General features: G+C 38.1%; 1 protein-coding gene across 1 annotated transcript; it reads right to left on the bottom strand.

Annotated features, from left to right (window-relative positions):
* Positions 1-239: 239 nt before the first annotated feature.
* Positions 240-12,687, bottom strand: LOC128222347 (ryncolin-2-like). The gene is made up of 11 exons (XM_052931325.1): positions 12,594-12,687; positions 12,279-12,355; positions 7,412-7,483; positions 6,399-6,492; positions 5,601-5,695; positions 5,379-5,447; positions 4,188-4,326; positions 3,209-3,342; positions 2,033-2,129; positions 1,550-1,714; positions 240-1,255 (listed from the first exon to the last, which is right to left on the bottom strand). Exons 1-11 carry the CDS (start codon positions 12,640-12,642, stop codon positions 996-998), a joined length of 1,251 nt encoding a protein of 416 aa, XP_052787285.1. The 5' UTR covers positions 12,643-12,687; the 3' UTR covers positions 240-995.
* Between the last annotated feature and the right edge of the window lie 1,865 nt (positions 12,688-14,552).

Below are 14,552 nucleotides of genomic sequence, written 5' to 3'. Positions count from 1 at the left end.
ATATGCTTCGATTTAAGCTATAAATAAACCTGTAGTATCCGTTGTTTAAGTAATTTCAATTACGAGAGTAACTTGTGACGTCACTGTTTTGTATCATGGTGTCACGGGAAACGCTCAATGATTAGCATTCCTTATAAGTGAATAGCTTTGTTATGAATATAAAAAGGTCCCGCCACATTTTACTTGTTTTCGTTCTGAAATGGGAGTTTATGTACAGACAAAACAAAACAAACCCTCTCAACCGTGTTGAATAATTTATAGCTGTCATTCATATATTGTACATGTATATACATACATTTAAAGACTTAGTTATGTTGATAATATAGCCGAAACAACTTGAATAAACCCAGCATCCAATAACATTAACAAAGACTCTGTCTTATTAAAGGCAGAAGGCGCAAGACCAAATCACTTAAAGTTTATCATTGCGTGTTGTATAATTTAAATTTACCGCCATTTATTCATAGAGTTCAAACGATGTATAAATATTTAGTATCAGCTATTTGCAGCAGATCCAACACACTTCTACAATATTGTTGTAGAAGTAGTATTCAACAATATATATTAACACGTTTTTCACTCTCGACGTAAGAGTGAATGAACTTGGACCAAAGCTTTTAAAGCTGCACTCTCACAGATGTACCATTTTTACAACATTTGTATATTCTGTCTCGATAAGAGCAATTTTTTGCGTAAATATCTGCAGACCAATGATAAAAGGTTGCTGACAAAAGATCAGATTTTCATATTTCCGTTCGAAAAATAATATTTTATGGCTTAATCCGTTACTAACGGTTTAATAGAAATGCATTTAACATCAATTTTTGAACTTAAATATAAAAATCTTCGATCTATTTTTTGTCAGCAGTCTTATATAACTGGATTTTTGCAAAAATTGGCTCGTTCAAAGACAAGAAATTAAAAAGTTGTCAAAACGTTCAATATGTGAGAATGCAGATTTTCAATAAATTTTTGTGCTAAGTTTTCAGACAACGTCACGTGGTTCTGAACATCATTCGGCTGGTTTTTAAAGATAAATATTCATCTATGAACGACATTGAAGAGTGTGAATACGTTCCAGGTGTCAGATAATCTCCGTTTAAGTTTACGCGAAAGCAAACATTGTACCACCACGCCCCATGATATACTGAAGCACAGTTACCGCCATATAGGTCATTGTCCCTATCAAAGGTCGTGAACGCCATATTAATTGCCCCGTGTGTGCTCGTGAGATCATCAGCCATTGCAGATGAAACTGAAACAATAAAATAGTTTAACAGATTGTATTTGTTTTCAAGCATAAAGTGTATGTACGGGAATAAGTTCTTTTATCAACGATCGTATCCTACGACCACCTGCTTTATCAGTGTCCCTGATTAGTAATGATACATATTCAGAAAAAGATCCAAAGGCGGCAGGCGCCAGTCAAATAAAATTTGAATTTCTAAGAAAACCTTTAAATTAAATGTGCGTAACTTAATTCAACGACATAACAATTGTGTTGAATTGTCGAAATAATAATATCGTTTATAATACATATACTATATACTTCCGCTGTAGTCTGTTTTGTTTCCAATGCGCAATATGTATGTTGGAGGGGCCTCTATTCGGAACCTAGGATAAACTACATATCCGAGGTTTCCATTAGCTCTTTGTATATCGATTCGTAATTCGTTGGTTGTTCTTGACGTCATCTCATGCACCAGGGACAATCCTAATATGTGAAAAACCTTCATATATGTAAATTTATTTCTAAAAAGTTCAAGAGATATAACCTCTAGTATTACAGTAAAGGATTTTACACAGGATGATGTGTAGGTATATGAAATAATCATATTTATGGTGCGACCTGTCGATTCAACCTGAAGGTTCGTTATATGATTTATTCATTATTATTGTATCACCAGTCTTTGTAATATATTTCCGTAAATAAAACGCACACGAGTATGTATTTACTATTTCTAAGACTTAAAAGGCCATCAGTCAGTTGTGATATTGTACTATGTTAAATAATCATACACTGACGTCTTACCAAGCCAAAACTCCCCACTTAGTGAACCAAACCCGGCCTCATAGGAAAAGAAGTTCCGGTAGAAATCGACACTTCCGTTGACGCGATGCTGAAACACCTGAAAACATATTGGGTCTCTAGAACGTTTTTAAACAAATAGTACGGTATGATTCATCCAGTGACAGGCGATGTTTGTATACGGACGGTGGTTACTTTAAATAATTATCGGTTTATGTATTGTGTTTTTCTTTATTCTTCGTTGTTTTCAAATGATTCGTGCTCTTATGAGGCTTATTTGTGTATTTTTTTAGGTATTGAAAATTAAAAGAATTAAAAAGTGTGCGGGTACGGCCATAAACGCTAGTTTACCCCCCCCCCCCCCCCAAATCGGTTTAAATTAACGACAATACCAAGGTGATTATTCAATAATTCATCTGTAAAGCTAATTTGATCAGGGTGTGGTTAATTGGTCAATGGCGATGTGTGTTGTGTATATGTTTGTGTCTCTAGCTTATTGGTTTTAAATGGTTTATTGTATAGCTGCCCCAACAAGTATATGTATAATTTTATGTGTGCACAAAGAAATAAATAACTTTTTGAAAGAAATAGCATTCAAAAATCGTTGCGATCAACTGTATCTTACGACGTAGTGAGCGTCATGAGAACAGGTCACACCAACACGCGTGCATTTTGATGTACAAATACTGTTTTGACAACGAACTTTAAAACATTTGGAAGTTTAAGGTGTGTACGAAAAAGGTCTACGAGTGACTTTCGGGTAGTAGATAAGTTTATAATTTAGTTTGTTTTGAAAAAAGGCTCTGTTTGAACCACAACACACCTCTATTGTTAGATACAAATTTACCGAACGTGTCATACTGTGGTCGTTTTGTTACTATTTAGGAAGACTAAAAAGGGCACGTGGATCAAAATAGATATACTTCATTTTTAAACTATTACTTAAATGTTTGTTTACTCACTCCACTTAATTCATAGTACCTTTAAAGCTAATTACTTTAAAGAATGGAATTTTACAGGCACATTACACTAGTATAACATAGCTATATTTTAATATATATTGCAGCAACAGCACTATTGAACAAACACTTTACAGTAACGTACAAACGGGGACATTTAACATAAAGCATTTTACTTCAAAACACAATTCCTAGTTATACATCAAATCGTTTATATTACCGTCCACCCCCCTCCGTCCGTATCCATATCACAGACCACCTTTGCTTGACTACTTGTGTTCCAGGTTGTGATGACATAGATTGAAGAAGGTAGATCTGGGTGAGCTCTGTGTATCTCAGAGCAATCGGCATACGCTGCAATTTATACACACATACGCTTTGACAAAATCACAATAACACATAGAAAAATGGTTTGCTGCCAACAATTATGATCCCACTTTCGATATCAGAATGATTAACTTTTTCAAAAACCGTATGTTTATTCAAAGAAAGAAAGAAAATGGTCAGCACTAACATAAAATTGATATCGCTCTGTTCAACGCGTTGAATCTTATTTTACTGATGTATAACATCGCTAACGACATATGAATCTTTAGCAGCAGCATTTGTCTACCACGTAAAAATATGCTAAATATGGAATAACTGGCATTGCTAGAAAGTAAAATTATGCTGCAAAAAACGTAACCAAGAGCCCGACAGATCAACATCGGTGAATATATTGATCTCTGAACACTTACCGATACTTTAGTTCATGAAACGACCACATGAATTGCAAGTTTTCGGAAAAGCAATGCCACGATTTTTTGTAAAACTGGGAAACTATACAGATGATTGTTTGAGTTATTTTTCTTATCACGTAAAATATGTATCGCCCTCATACTAGCTGACTTTGACAAGTGTAAGTTTGTTTTCATGGAAAAATGTTTTTGCCGATTTTGTGACCATCTGGTGTCTTGTCCCTTTATTGGAATTTAAATGTAACATTGATGTGTTCGTTTTTCGGCTCATGTTAGTTTTATTGATGGTAACTAAGCCGGAGAAGTGGGTTTACTCCGGGTTCTTCGGTCCCTCCAATAACACTAGACCACACGCTCGCGCAACATGGTGCCAATAAGAGTAACTTAGTCTAAGCTTATATACCTGTCTACATTATCCTTGTCCACGAAACAATGTTTTTACACATGACTTCTGAAACTAACCCTGGACCTGTGTTAAGCATTGCTGATTGCAAAGGTCGGCGTTACAGCACGAGTCGCAGCCTTGGTCATCGTAGGATCGTTCATTAAGTTTGTCTCGCTTTCCGACCAGTACACCACCGGAATGGTGAGTCACACAAGCCTTAAATGAAAGTTTATTGGTAAGTCATAAATCGAAAAAAATGTAATTTTAAATGCCTTTAGGTTTTATGAGAACAGTTCATAATTTAGATTACCCGATACATGCACCAAACGAATGCTTGTATTGTCATAACAAATATGTTAGCTTAATATTCTTAAGTTTTAGAACTACGATTGAAGCAACAAGGAAAATATTAATAGTCATTCAAAACAATCGTACTGTTTAAAGGCACAAGTTTTAACAGATTACGTATGAGAGACAATCTTTAAACACAAAATTAACTTATACCACTTTGAGATACTACCCATGCATCAACACTCTTTATTGATAATACAATAAAACAGCAGGGACAATCCCTGGCCTTAATGATTAAAATATTTAGGGTGATTTAAGTTAAATAATACTGTACTTAGTCATTGTAAGGCTCGGAATTATAACAACATAAATTGTGAGTTCGGACCGACTGTTTATTGCCACCACACGGCACCCATAAAACTACAGCGATGGCCAATAACTCAAGGAAATCTACAACATGTATTTGGAATACTGCCTTGCACGGTCACCCAAACAGTAAACAATTTGTCAAAACTTGTTTTCAAACTGGAATTTTACAAGACCAGCAAGTGACTACTTTAAATCTGCACTCTCAAAGTTATATACCGTTTTTACAATTGTTTTAGTCTTTGTCTTGGAAACAGCAAATATTTGCGTGAATATCTGCTAACCAATGCTAAAAGATGGCTGACAAAAGATCAGATTGCAGATATTCATATTTCCGTTCGAAAATTAATGTTTTATGGTTTAAACCGTTACTAACGGTTTACGAAAAAAACATAAACATCAACTTTTGAACTTAATAGGCAACCGTTACGGCTCCATCGCTCCTTCGGTCTTTTCTAGCGAGAATAGATGACGCCATTTTAGTGTACAAAGCAATCAAGTAGTAGAACCATTGCACTTCCAGGCACTACCTAGAACAGCAGAAAGGAGAACTTACTTCCATTTTGCATAGTATACGTATAAGCATACAACTTCGAAATAAACACACTTACAAAGGCCTTTTGGCACTTGGACGTGAAAACCATGGTTCCAAATAATTGATTCCCAGTGACGCTACATTCCTGCAAACTATACCTTATAAATTATCGTTATGCTATAGAATAACATGCATTGTTTTGTACGTCAATTATAATTGTTATGAGTACGATTTGTAAATTTTGAAACCAATGTATACGTCTGTACCGGAAACACGTAAACTATAATAAACTATTTACTTCTCCACTCCTACAAAATTCAATATTGTGACATCTGCCGGCTGGTACTGGATCATGGCAGCTGTAGCAAATAAGGCCCCTGTCGGAAGGGTAGTCTGGAAACAATATATCGAATGAATGCCACTTCGCAAACAGACTTCCTAATCATATCGATTAACCGGTTCACTAAAATACTGCTTTGCGTTGGCAAATTGGATTTATTCATTTACAAAATCCATTTGCTTATCAGCCTTATTATACTGTTACTCAGTTTAAATTACTTATTTTGTCTGCACGAGCTAAAGGAACCCGTTTTAAACACCAACTACTGAATTACAATAATACTTAACTGTGCTCTGAACAACATCATATATTTAAATCATGTTCAAATGTACCCGAATATTCTGTATCACGTGAGCTTAAACTTTCCCGGTTTATAACACAAGAGCTTTGGAATCACATGAAGCCTAAGTAATACCGACTGGTACTTCATAATCATGGAATTTGTATTACATGGGCTACTATCAAACCCTAGTTCACTACGAATCTTGGTCACGCGGGCTAAAACTTACACAGTTCACCAAACACATCGGTACCATGTGAAGTAAAATCTTACCCATCGGGACCATTCGACTTAAACTCCTAATTTGCTACCGCGTATTAAAATCTTACTCCATTCCATACGTATTAAATTTTGACCCATCGGTACCACGTGACTTAAAATCTTAATCATCGGTACTATGTGTATAACAATCTTTCCCATTGGTACCATGTGAATTAATTTTTTACCAATCGATAATATGTGTATGCAGATCTTACCCGGTTCTCCACACGCCTGATGATTACATAAATTGGATCCACAACAGTTTGTACCTCTGCTGGACTGGGACGTTGAGGTAATGTTGGTGCAAATCTGGAATTATTTAGATCTGAAACACCTATACCCATGAATGTTTCTGAAAATCCATATTTTAGTGTTAGAGGCACTTGTTTTACCTTTGTTTAAAAACTAATTTCAGATGATAATGAATACCGGTAATTAGCTTAATTTTCAAAGTCCTTTGTGACATGATTAAGCATAGCTCAATATGTTGTGTTGTTAAAATTTAAATACTATTTTTATCTTTAAGAAATTACAGACTCTAAAATTAAACTAGGCGCACAATTTTGTTTTGGTATAATTAGTATAATATTCTTATCTTAAAGTAATTTCAGACCTTTGGAATATTATTTTTATTGTAATCACGAAGTAAATGAATTGTGTAAATATTTTGAAAAAAGAGACTTAAGCTTGTTATGCCTAATTTTTGTTCGATTATATAAATCCAGTTTTTGAATAACCACCTTAAATAATATGCTTAAGATAAGGAACACGTTATTTTGCATTGTATAAACCCTTGCGTTTTTGTTGTTATTGTGCATTGTTAGTAATACAGCGGTGTTTGTAGTATTGAAAGAAAATTTGATTTTTATACGCTTAATTATCTTAACAATAGTTTATAAGACAATTCTTAATGAGGTCTCGGAAAATACCACTATGATTAAAATTGTGATTAGAAATTGTATGTTTATGTGCTGAAAATACGCAATACTTTGAACATTATTTTTGATAAACGACAGGCTTTTACGCCTAATTTCCATGTGGATAGTAAAGTCAAATAACAGTTCACAATTGATTTGTCTAGTCAATATACGCCTAGTCAGCAGGCAATTGAATAGACTTATTTGCTTTTGTTTATTAAAGAGAATTCTCGAACTCCTGCGATTATGGATATACGAAACAAATGCATTAGTTAAGAAAGCACGTCCCTCTAAAGTCGAACGGTACTTACATTTGCAGGTGAACATCCTAAAATGTAACTAGTTTCTCCAATGTCATTTACAGATCGGTCAACGTAACATACCTGAAAACAATAAAAAATTATAGAAACTACGTTCAAATGTATATTGACGATAACTGTTTTAGGTTATTGACAAGATTTAAGTTTTTAAAAATCGACCGACACGAGACGACACCAATAGCCGAACCATCGTTTATTTTATTTTGTTTCAAGAACCGACGTGCTAATCATAACCACCTTTTAGAGGGTTGTTCTTTCGTAATTTAACAAAGCTTAAAAATGAATCTTCAATTCTTAAATGTGATGAATCTGCAATTACCAAAACACGTTTCCCGCCACACTCAGATCTATTGGGTGGTTGCAAAGTAAGCAAACATTCAAACGTCAAACGTCAAATCTTGGACATTTTACGACGGACTTGTTATTATCCTCCAGGTGAACAATTACGGTGATAAAATAATGGTTGTGAACTTACAAACCTAAATACGTTCATCTGCATCCTTTTAACGACGGATGTACAAATAGACATCCGATTGTAGAAAATCTACCTACGTCAGACGGCGGACACTCAATAACTGTTGTAGAATAAGCGTCTATACGCCATTTAACGATGGTTATTCATTTAGTAACCATTCGTTCGTCTTATTGTATTCATCCATTAACGGTTGCATAATTGACAAAGATACTGGCGTTAAACAGCAGTCACTCGACGATAACTGTCAATTAACAAACTTAAACTTTTTAATTCAAATTGCAGACTTTAAAAGACGGGTTTACGATTTGCAAACCCTCTTTTACCAGTATGTTGTTATTCAATTCAACGGCGGTTATACGATAAACAAACTTGAAAACGTCACACTGCGAATATCAAATCTGCTTGAACCAAATTACGTACGCCCGTGCTGCACAACTAGAGAGTATACGAACGCCAAAATACAAACATTCGGGAACAGTTGTACAATAATCCATTCACGTCAAACTACGGACTATCAGCGATAATCTTACAACGTAGAAAACCAACGTAATTCTGACCGCAGTTATTCAATGACGTTTTTAACGAAGTTTTAGAATGCGGAGATTTTGAGACGCGTATATGATTAACAAACATATTTACGTAAGATTGCGGACGTTCAACGACGATGATACAATTTGCAAACCTATGTTTTAAGACTGCGGTCATTTAGCGACGGTTGGACTATAACCAACCATACTAATGCAAGACTGTGGTCAATTAACGACGGTCGTACAAAAAGCAAACCTACTTTTGTAAGACTTTTGTCATTTAACGACGGTCGTACAATTAGAAAATATTCCTGTGTAAGACTGCGGTTATTAAGCGACGGTCGTACAATAAGCAGGCCTACTTATGTAAAACTGTGGTAATTTAACGACGATCGAACAACAAGCAAGCCTACTTATGTAAAACTAAGGTCAATTAACAATGGTCGTACAATAAGCAAGCCTACTTATGTAAAACTGTGGTAATTTAACGACGATCGAACAACAAGCAAGCCTACTTATGTAAAACTAAGGTCAATTAACAATGGTCGTACAATAAGCAAGCCTACTTATGTAAAACTGTGGTATTTTAACGACGATCGAACAACAAGCAAGCCTACTTATGTAAAACTAAGGTCAATTAACAATGGTCGTACAATAAGCAAGCCTACCTATGTAAAACTGTGGTAATTTAACGACGATCGAACAACAAGCAAGCCTACTTATGTAAAACTAAGGTCAATTAACAATGGTCGTACAATAAGCAAGCCTACTTATGTAAAACTGTGGTAATTTAACGACGGTCGTACAATAAGCAAGCCTACTTATGTAAAACTGTGGTAATTCAACGACGGTTGTACAATAAGCAAGCCTACTTTTGTAAAACTGTGGTAATTTAACGACGGTCGTACAACAAGCAAGCCTACTCAAGTAAAACTGTCGTCATTAATGGCCCAGTCACATAGCCCGGCCGATGTCCGGCATCGGTAGAGCTCGGTGGATATTTTTGGTGCCACCGAGCTCTCCTCATCGGAAGCAGAGCTCGGTGACGTGAACGGACTCCGTCCGGACATCTTCAGGCGACCGACCGAACACCGGCAGGTGACCGTACGGAGTCTCTCTCAAAATGCGAGTTTTTTTCTGCCGATGTGGCAGCAACTACCGGCCGGAGGTCGGCCGGACATCGGAAGGAATACGGCCGGTACCCGAGCAGGTAACAGGACACCGTGCGATCGCCGGCCGGGTTGTTAACGGGCTTTGAACAATGACCGGCCGATGCTCGTCCGATGTAACACGGACTTGGGTGCCGAGCTATTCCGTTCTTCCTACCTGACATTGTCAGTTCATCACTATGGCTGCACCGAGGAGACTTCGAATGGCACTGCTCGAACACGAACTGGCTCAAGTAAGGTTCCAGTACAACCTGGTCCTGGCGGCAATACTAGAAGCCGCCGAGAGGGAGCGACAGAGGGCCCGCAGAAGAGAAAGACGCTGGTGGGTGCGAGAGTTTATCCTACGCAGACCCCTTTTCGGCCAGTACGAGATTCTCATGAAGGAACTCGAGGCCGAGCACGCTGCCGACTTCAAAGCCTTCCTCCGCATGGAGCCACAGATGTACTATGAGTTGCTTAACCGAGTTGGCCCCCGCATTACCAAGAGTACAACGTAAGTTAATCCGTATTTTGCAAACAAAATTCCCTCCAAACATTATATTCTTGCTAAGGTTTAATCATATTTCATCCTCTCCTGTTGCAGGCATCGAACCCCCTTGGACCCTGGACTGAAGCTGGCAATCACCTTGAGGTTTTTGGCGACCGGAAGCAGGTACCACGATCTTGCGTTTGCGTTTCGTGTCCCACACAACACCATCGCCCTTTTCATCCCCGAGGTGTGTCAGGCCATCTACGACGTATACGAGGATGAGATGTGGGCCACTCCCCAGACAGAAGATGAATGGCGCCCGGTGGCCGAGGGATTCGGAGACAGGTGGAACTTCCCCCACTCTTGTGGCGCGATCGATGGGAAGCACGTCGCAATCAAGAAGCCCCCCAAGAGTGGCTCACTCTACTACAAATATAAAGGCTTCTTTTCTATCGTCATGCTTGCGGTGGTAGACTCGAACTACAAGTTCATCTGGGTGGATGTGGGGTCACCAGGGTCGTGTTCCGATGCCGGCATCTTTAACCGGTCGCGGCTAGAGCAAGGTCTTTGTGAGGGAACGATCGGACACCCCAACCGGATTCGCTGCCTAATGACGACCGGGACACACCCTACTACATGGTAGGAGACGACGCCTTCCCCCTTCGGCAATACATGTTAAAGCCCTACCCTCATCGTCACCTGGCACGGGACGAGCGGTTCTTCAATTACCGGTGTTCCAGGGCACGCCGTGTGGTTGAAAATGCGTTTGGTATACTTGCCAATCGCTTCAGACGTCTTCTAACAACCCTGGAAATGAGACCGTCGACAGTTACTAAGACCGTCATGGCCTGCATGACCCTTCACAACCTCATGAGGACTCGTTACCCCAACATCCAGAATGCCGATCTCGACCGGGAAGATGAGCAGGGCCAGTTCATCGCGGGTGCATGGCGAGACCAAGCCGTGCTCGAAGATGTGTAAGCAGCAGGGAACGGATCATATATATATACTAGCAGAGATATCCGGCCGGGTTACGGCCGAGTTCCGGTCGAGTTCCGGCCGAGCATCGGCCGGTGTCCCTTACATCGGTCAGCCACCGGTACTATACTTTCCAAGGCTCTGTCCCACATCGGCCGGAGCTCGGTCGGAGTTCGGCCGGTGTCCGTTAAAAAAAACTCGTCCTCTGGTTGTCTCAGATGCACGGGACACCGGCCGATACTCGGCCGTGCACCGGCCGACGTGTTTTCCGATGTGGTTACGATGGGGCTGCGATGAGGGAGCTCGGTGAGAGCCCGTTGAAATTTAGCTCCGAAGTTAAAATTTCACCGAGCTGCCACCGATGCGGTTTTAAGCAACAAACGCCACGGATGTCCGGCCGGTGTCCGGCCGGTGTTCGGTGAAAATCGAATCGCTGGCTCATCGGAACCTCATCGGCCGGGCTATGTGACTGAGTCATAACGACGGTCGTACAACAAGAAGGCCTACTTGTGTAAGACTGTCTTCATTAAACGACGGTCGTACAATAAGCAAGCCTACTTATGTAAAACTGTGGTAATTTAACGACGGTCGTACAATAAGCAAGCCTACTTATGTAAGACTGTCGTCATTAAACGACGATCGTACAATAAGCAAACCTACTTGTGTAAGAATGATATCACTAAATTTTAACGACGATCGTACAATAAGCAAACCTACTTGTGTAAGAATGATATCACTAAATTTTAACGACGGTCGTACAATAAGCAGGTTTACTTGTGTAAGACTGTCATCATTAAACGACGGTCGTACAATAAGCAAGCCTACTTATGTAAAACTGTGGTAATTTAACGACGGTAGTACAATAAGCAAGCCTACTTATGTAAGTCTGCGGACATTTAACGGCGCTTGAATAGTGTGAAATCACAATTACACCAGACTTTGCACATTAAACGACGGCCGTGCAATTCGCAAACCGACTCACGTCAGACAGCAGACATCAAACGATGGTCGTACAACTAGCAAACCTACTAACGTCAGACAGCTAACATCTAACGACGGTTGTACAGCTAGCAAACCTACTTACGTCAGACAGCTTACATCTAACGACGGTTGTACAACTAGCAAACCTACTTACGTCAGACGACTGCTGACATCTTACGACGATCGTACATCTAGCAAACTTACTTACGTCAGACAGAGGACATCCAACGGCGTTCGTTGAAATAACAAACATACTTACATCCGAGTGCGGACATTCAACGACAGTCGTACAATGTCTCGGCTGGGCAACATCGTTGCATTTTAAACACAACAAACCTGTAAGTGATATTGGTGTTTTCATAGTGCATGCTTGGAGACGTAGACGTATCCGGGACAAATATGGAAATGATGGCAATATATATGTATTGATTTTGTTTTTCTTGAAACATATCTAAATATATTTTCAGCCTTGTCAAACACCCATATGGTCATTATATTTTAATACCGATAACAATTTACTGATTTAGCAATGAAAGACGACATTAGAATATTAAAATATGTATTCAATATTTACCCTCAGAAGCGCGCACAAGAAGGCTTATTCCTATAACAACGTAGAGCATGTCCTCAGACGTTCAATAAGGCTTCTGTTAAGCGCCTATCAAATGTGTTTGCTTTATATTATCTATTATGTTCAAAATGTAAACCTCGGTCGATCCCATAATTCGCCTGGGGCCATACTTAAGTGAAATTATTGTTTAGCGAAAGGACAAGGGTTTCAAAGCTGACAACCGCACAGGACATTCTATCAAATTTCACTATTATCAATACAATTATTGAACTCAGTTTTTCTTTGTTGTTTGTAGATATTCGAGTTAAATTGTACTTTGTCGGTTTTGGTCGTTTAAACCAAACACGCATGAATACGTTAAACAAAGAATCTGTTCGGCCTTATCTTTGTTGTCAAATTCGAAATGTGGCGAGTTACAGACATCGCTAGTGGTCCAAATAGATAATGGGAGTTGAAAAGTTCATCCAGGCCAGGCCTGCACCTAATATAATGCCAGCGTACAGATTGTACACCAAAGTTGAACTTATGAAATATCTTGAAATGTTTAAAGCTGTTAACTCAATTATTAAGCTTTGCATTTTTTCAATAGTCTTGCTACGCTTGAAAATGTGTCGCATCATTTCATATTGCATCGTTTGTTATAGCATTTGCAATAGATAGATTGTTTAGTCATGAGTCTTAAGAGAGGTAACGATTCTTTACCCTGAACAAGAAGTGAATGAGTTACACATGGCAAAATGGTACTTGATGAGAAATGAATGCATAATCCATGGATTTAGGTAACACTTCATTGTCCTTAATGAGAAATGAACGCATAAAACGTGGGGAGAGGTAACAATGCATTTTCCTTAATGAGAAATGAATGCATACCCCGTGGGGAGAGGTAACAATGCATTGTCCTTAATGAGAAATGAATGCGTAAACTATGGATTGAGGTAACACTGCATTGTCCTTAATGAGAAATGAATGCATAGCCCGTAGGGAGAGGTTTGAAGATTTGACTTCGCCTTGTACTGGTTTCTGATTGTATTTATAAATCACATCGAATAAATACCAATGTCATAAACAACAAGTTGAGCAATCAAAGAAATATAATATAAAAACAAGCGATCAATTCCCTAAGCAACCGCAATAAAACAATAAACTTTATTCACATTTTTTTTTATAAATATAAAGCCTTATAAGCCAGAGGTTTATTAATAAACATTATGATTTTTATTATAAACGAATAACAAAACTAACAAAAAACAGAAACAACCAATAGTCTATGTCTGTATGAATCAATTAATCACAAAAGCTGCTGACTTAATAAGTAAAGAAATGTGAAGGTAAACGGCAAGAAAGAAACACAAATATGCAAATCGTGATTATGTTAAATAGGCATAGCAGTATTAAACTTACTGTACTCAATTTATAAATAAAGTTGCATAAGGGACAAAAATACCGTAAACAGTAACGGACAGATATTGTAAAAACAAACAACATTTTAATGCATTATGAATAACAATATCAAGAATATGCAGTGGTAACACGGGTATTTCCTTGCAATGAGTTGTATCACACTTTGCTTTAACATGAAATCACTTTGCAAGACAATAGGATGTAGGTGTGGGACAAATACATGTTTTAATTAAAATACTGCAATGTTTATATAATGTGAACCAATATTGCCGAAATGCAAACCATTTGACTCTTCTGTCGTACATACCAAATTACTTAAAAAGCACAACATCTTTGTCATAAATTGTCTTGAAATGTATTTCACTCTGTGTTCATGATAACACTTCTTTAAATATCTATGCGAAAAGCTACAGAAACAAGCTCAGTAGCAAAACGTTTAAACATAAACCCGGTTTAATGACACTGGGTAAACGCCAAAGACATAGAACATAAAATCACAAACAATAAACATGGAAGAACAGCACAAAACTCCACAAGCAACACAGTGCATATACACTATAT

Source organism: Mya arenaria, chromosome 16, assembly GCF_026914265.1.
Source record: "Mya arenaria isolate MELC-2E11 chromosome 16, ASM2691426v1".
Classification (NCBI taxonomy): domain Eukaryota; kingdom Metazoa; phylum Mollusca; class Bivalvia; order Myida; family Myidae; genus Mya; species Mya arenaria.
The sequence above is the reverse complement of the archived record's forward strand: the minus strand, read 5'-3'. Positions and strand labels throughout refer to the sequence as shown.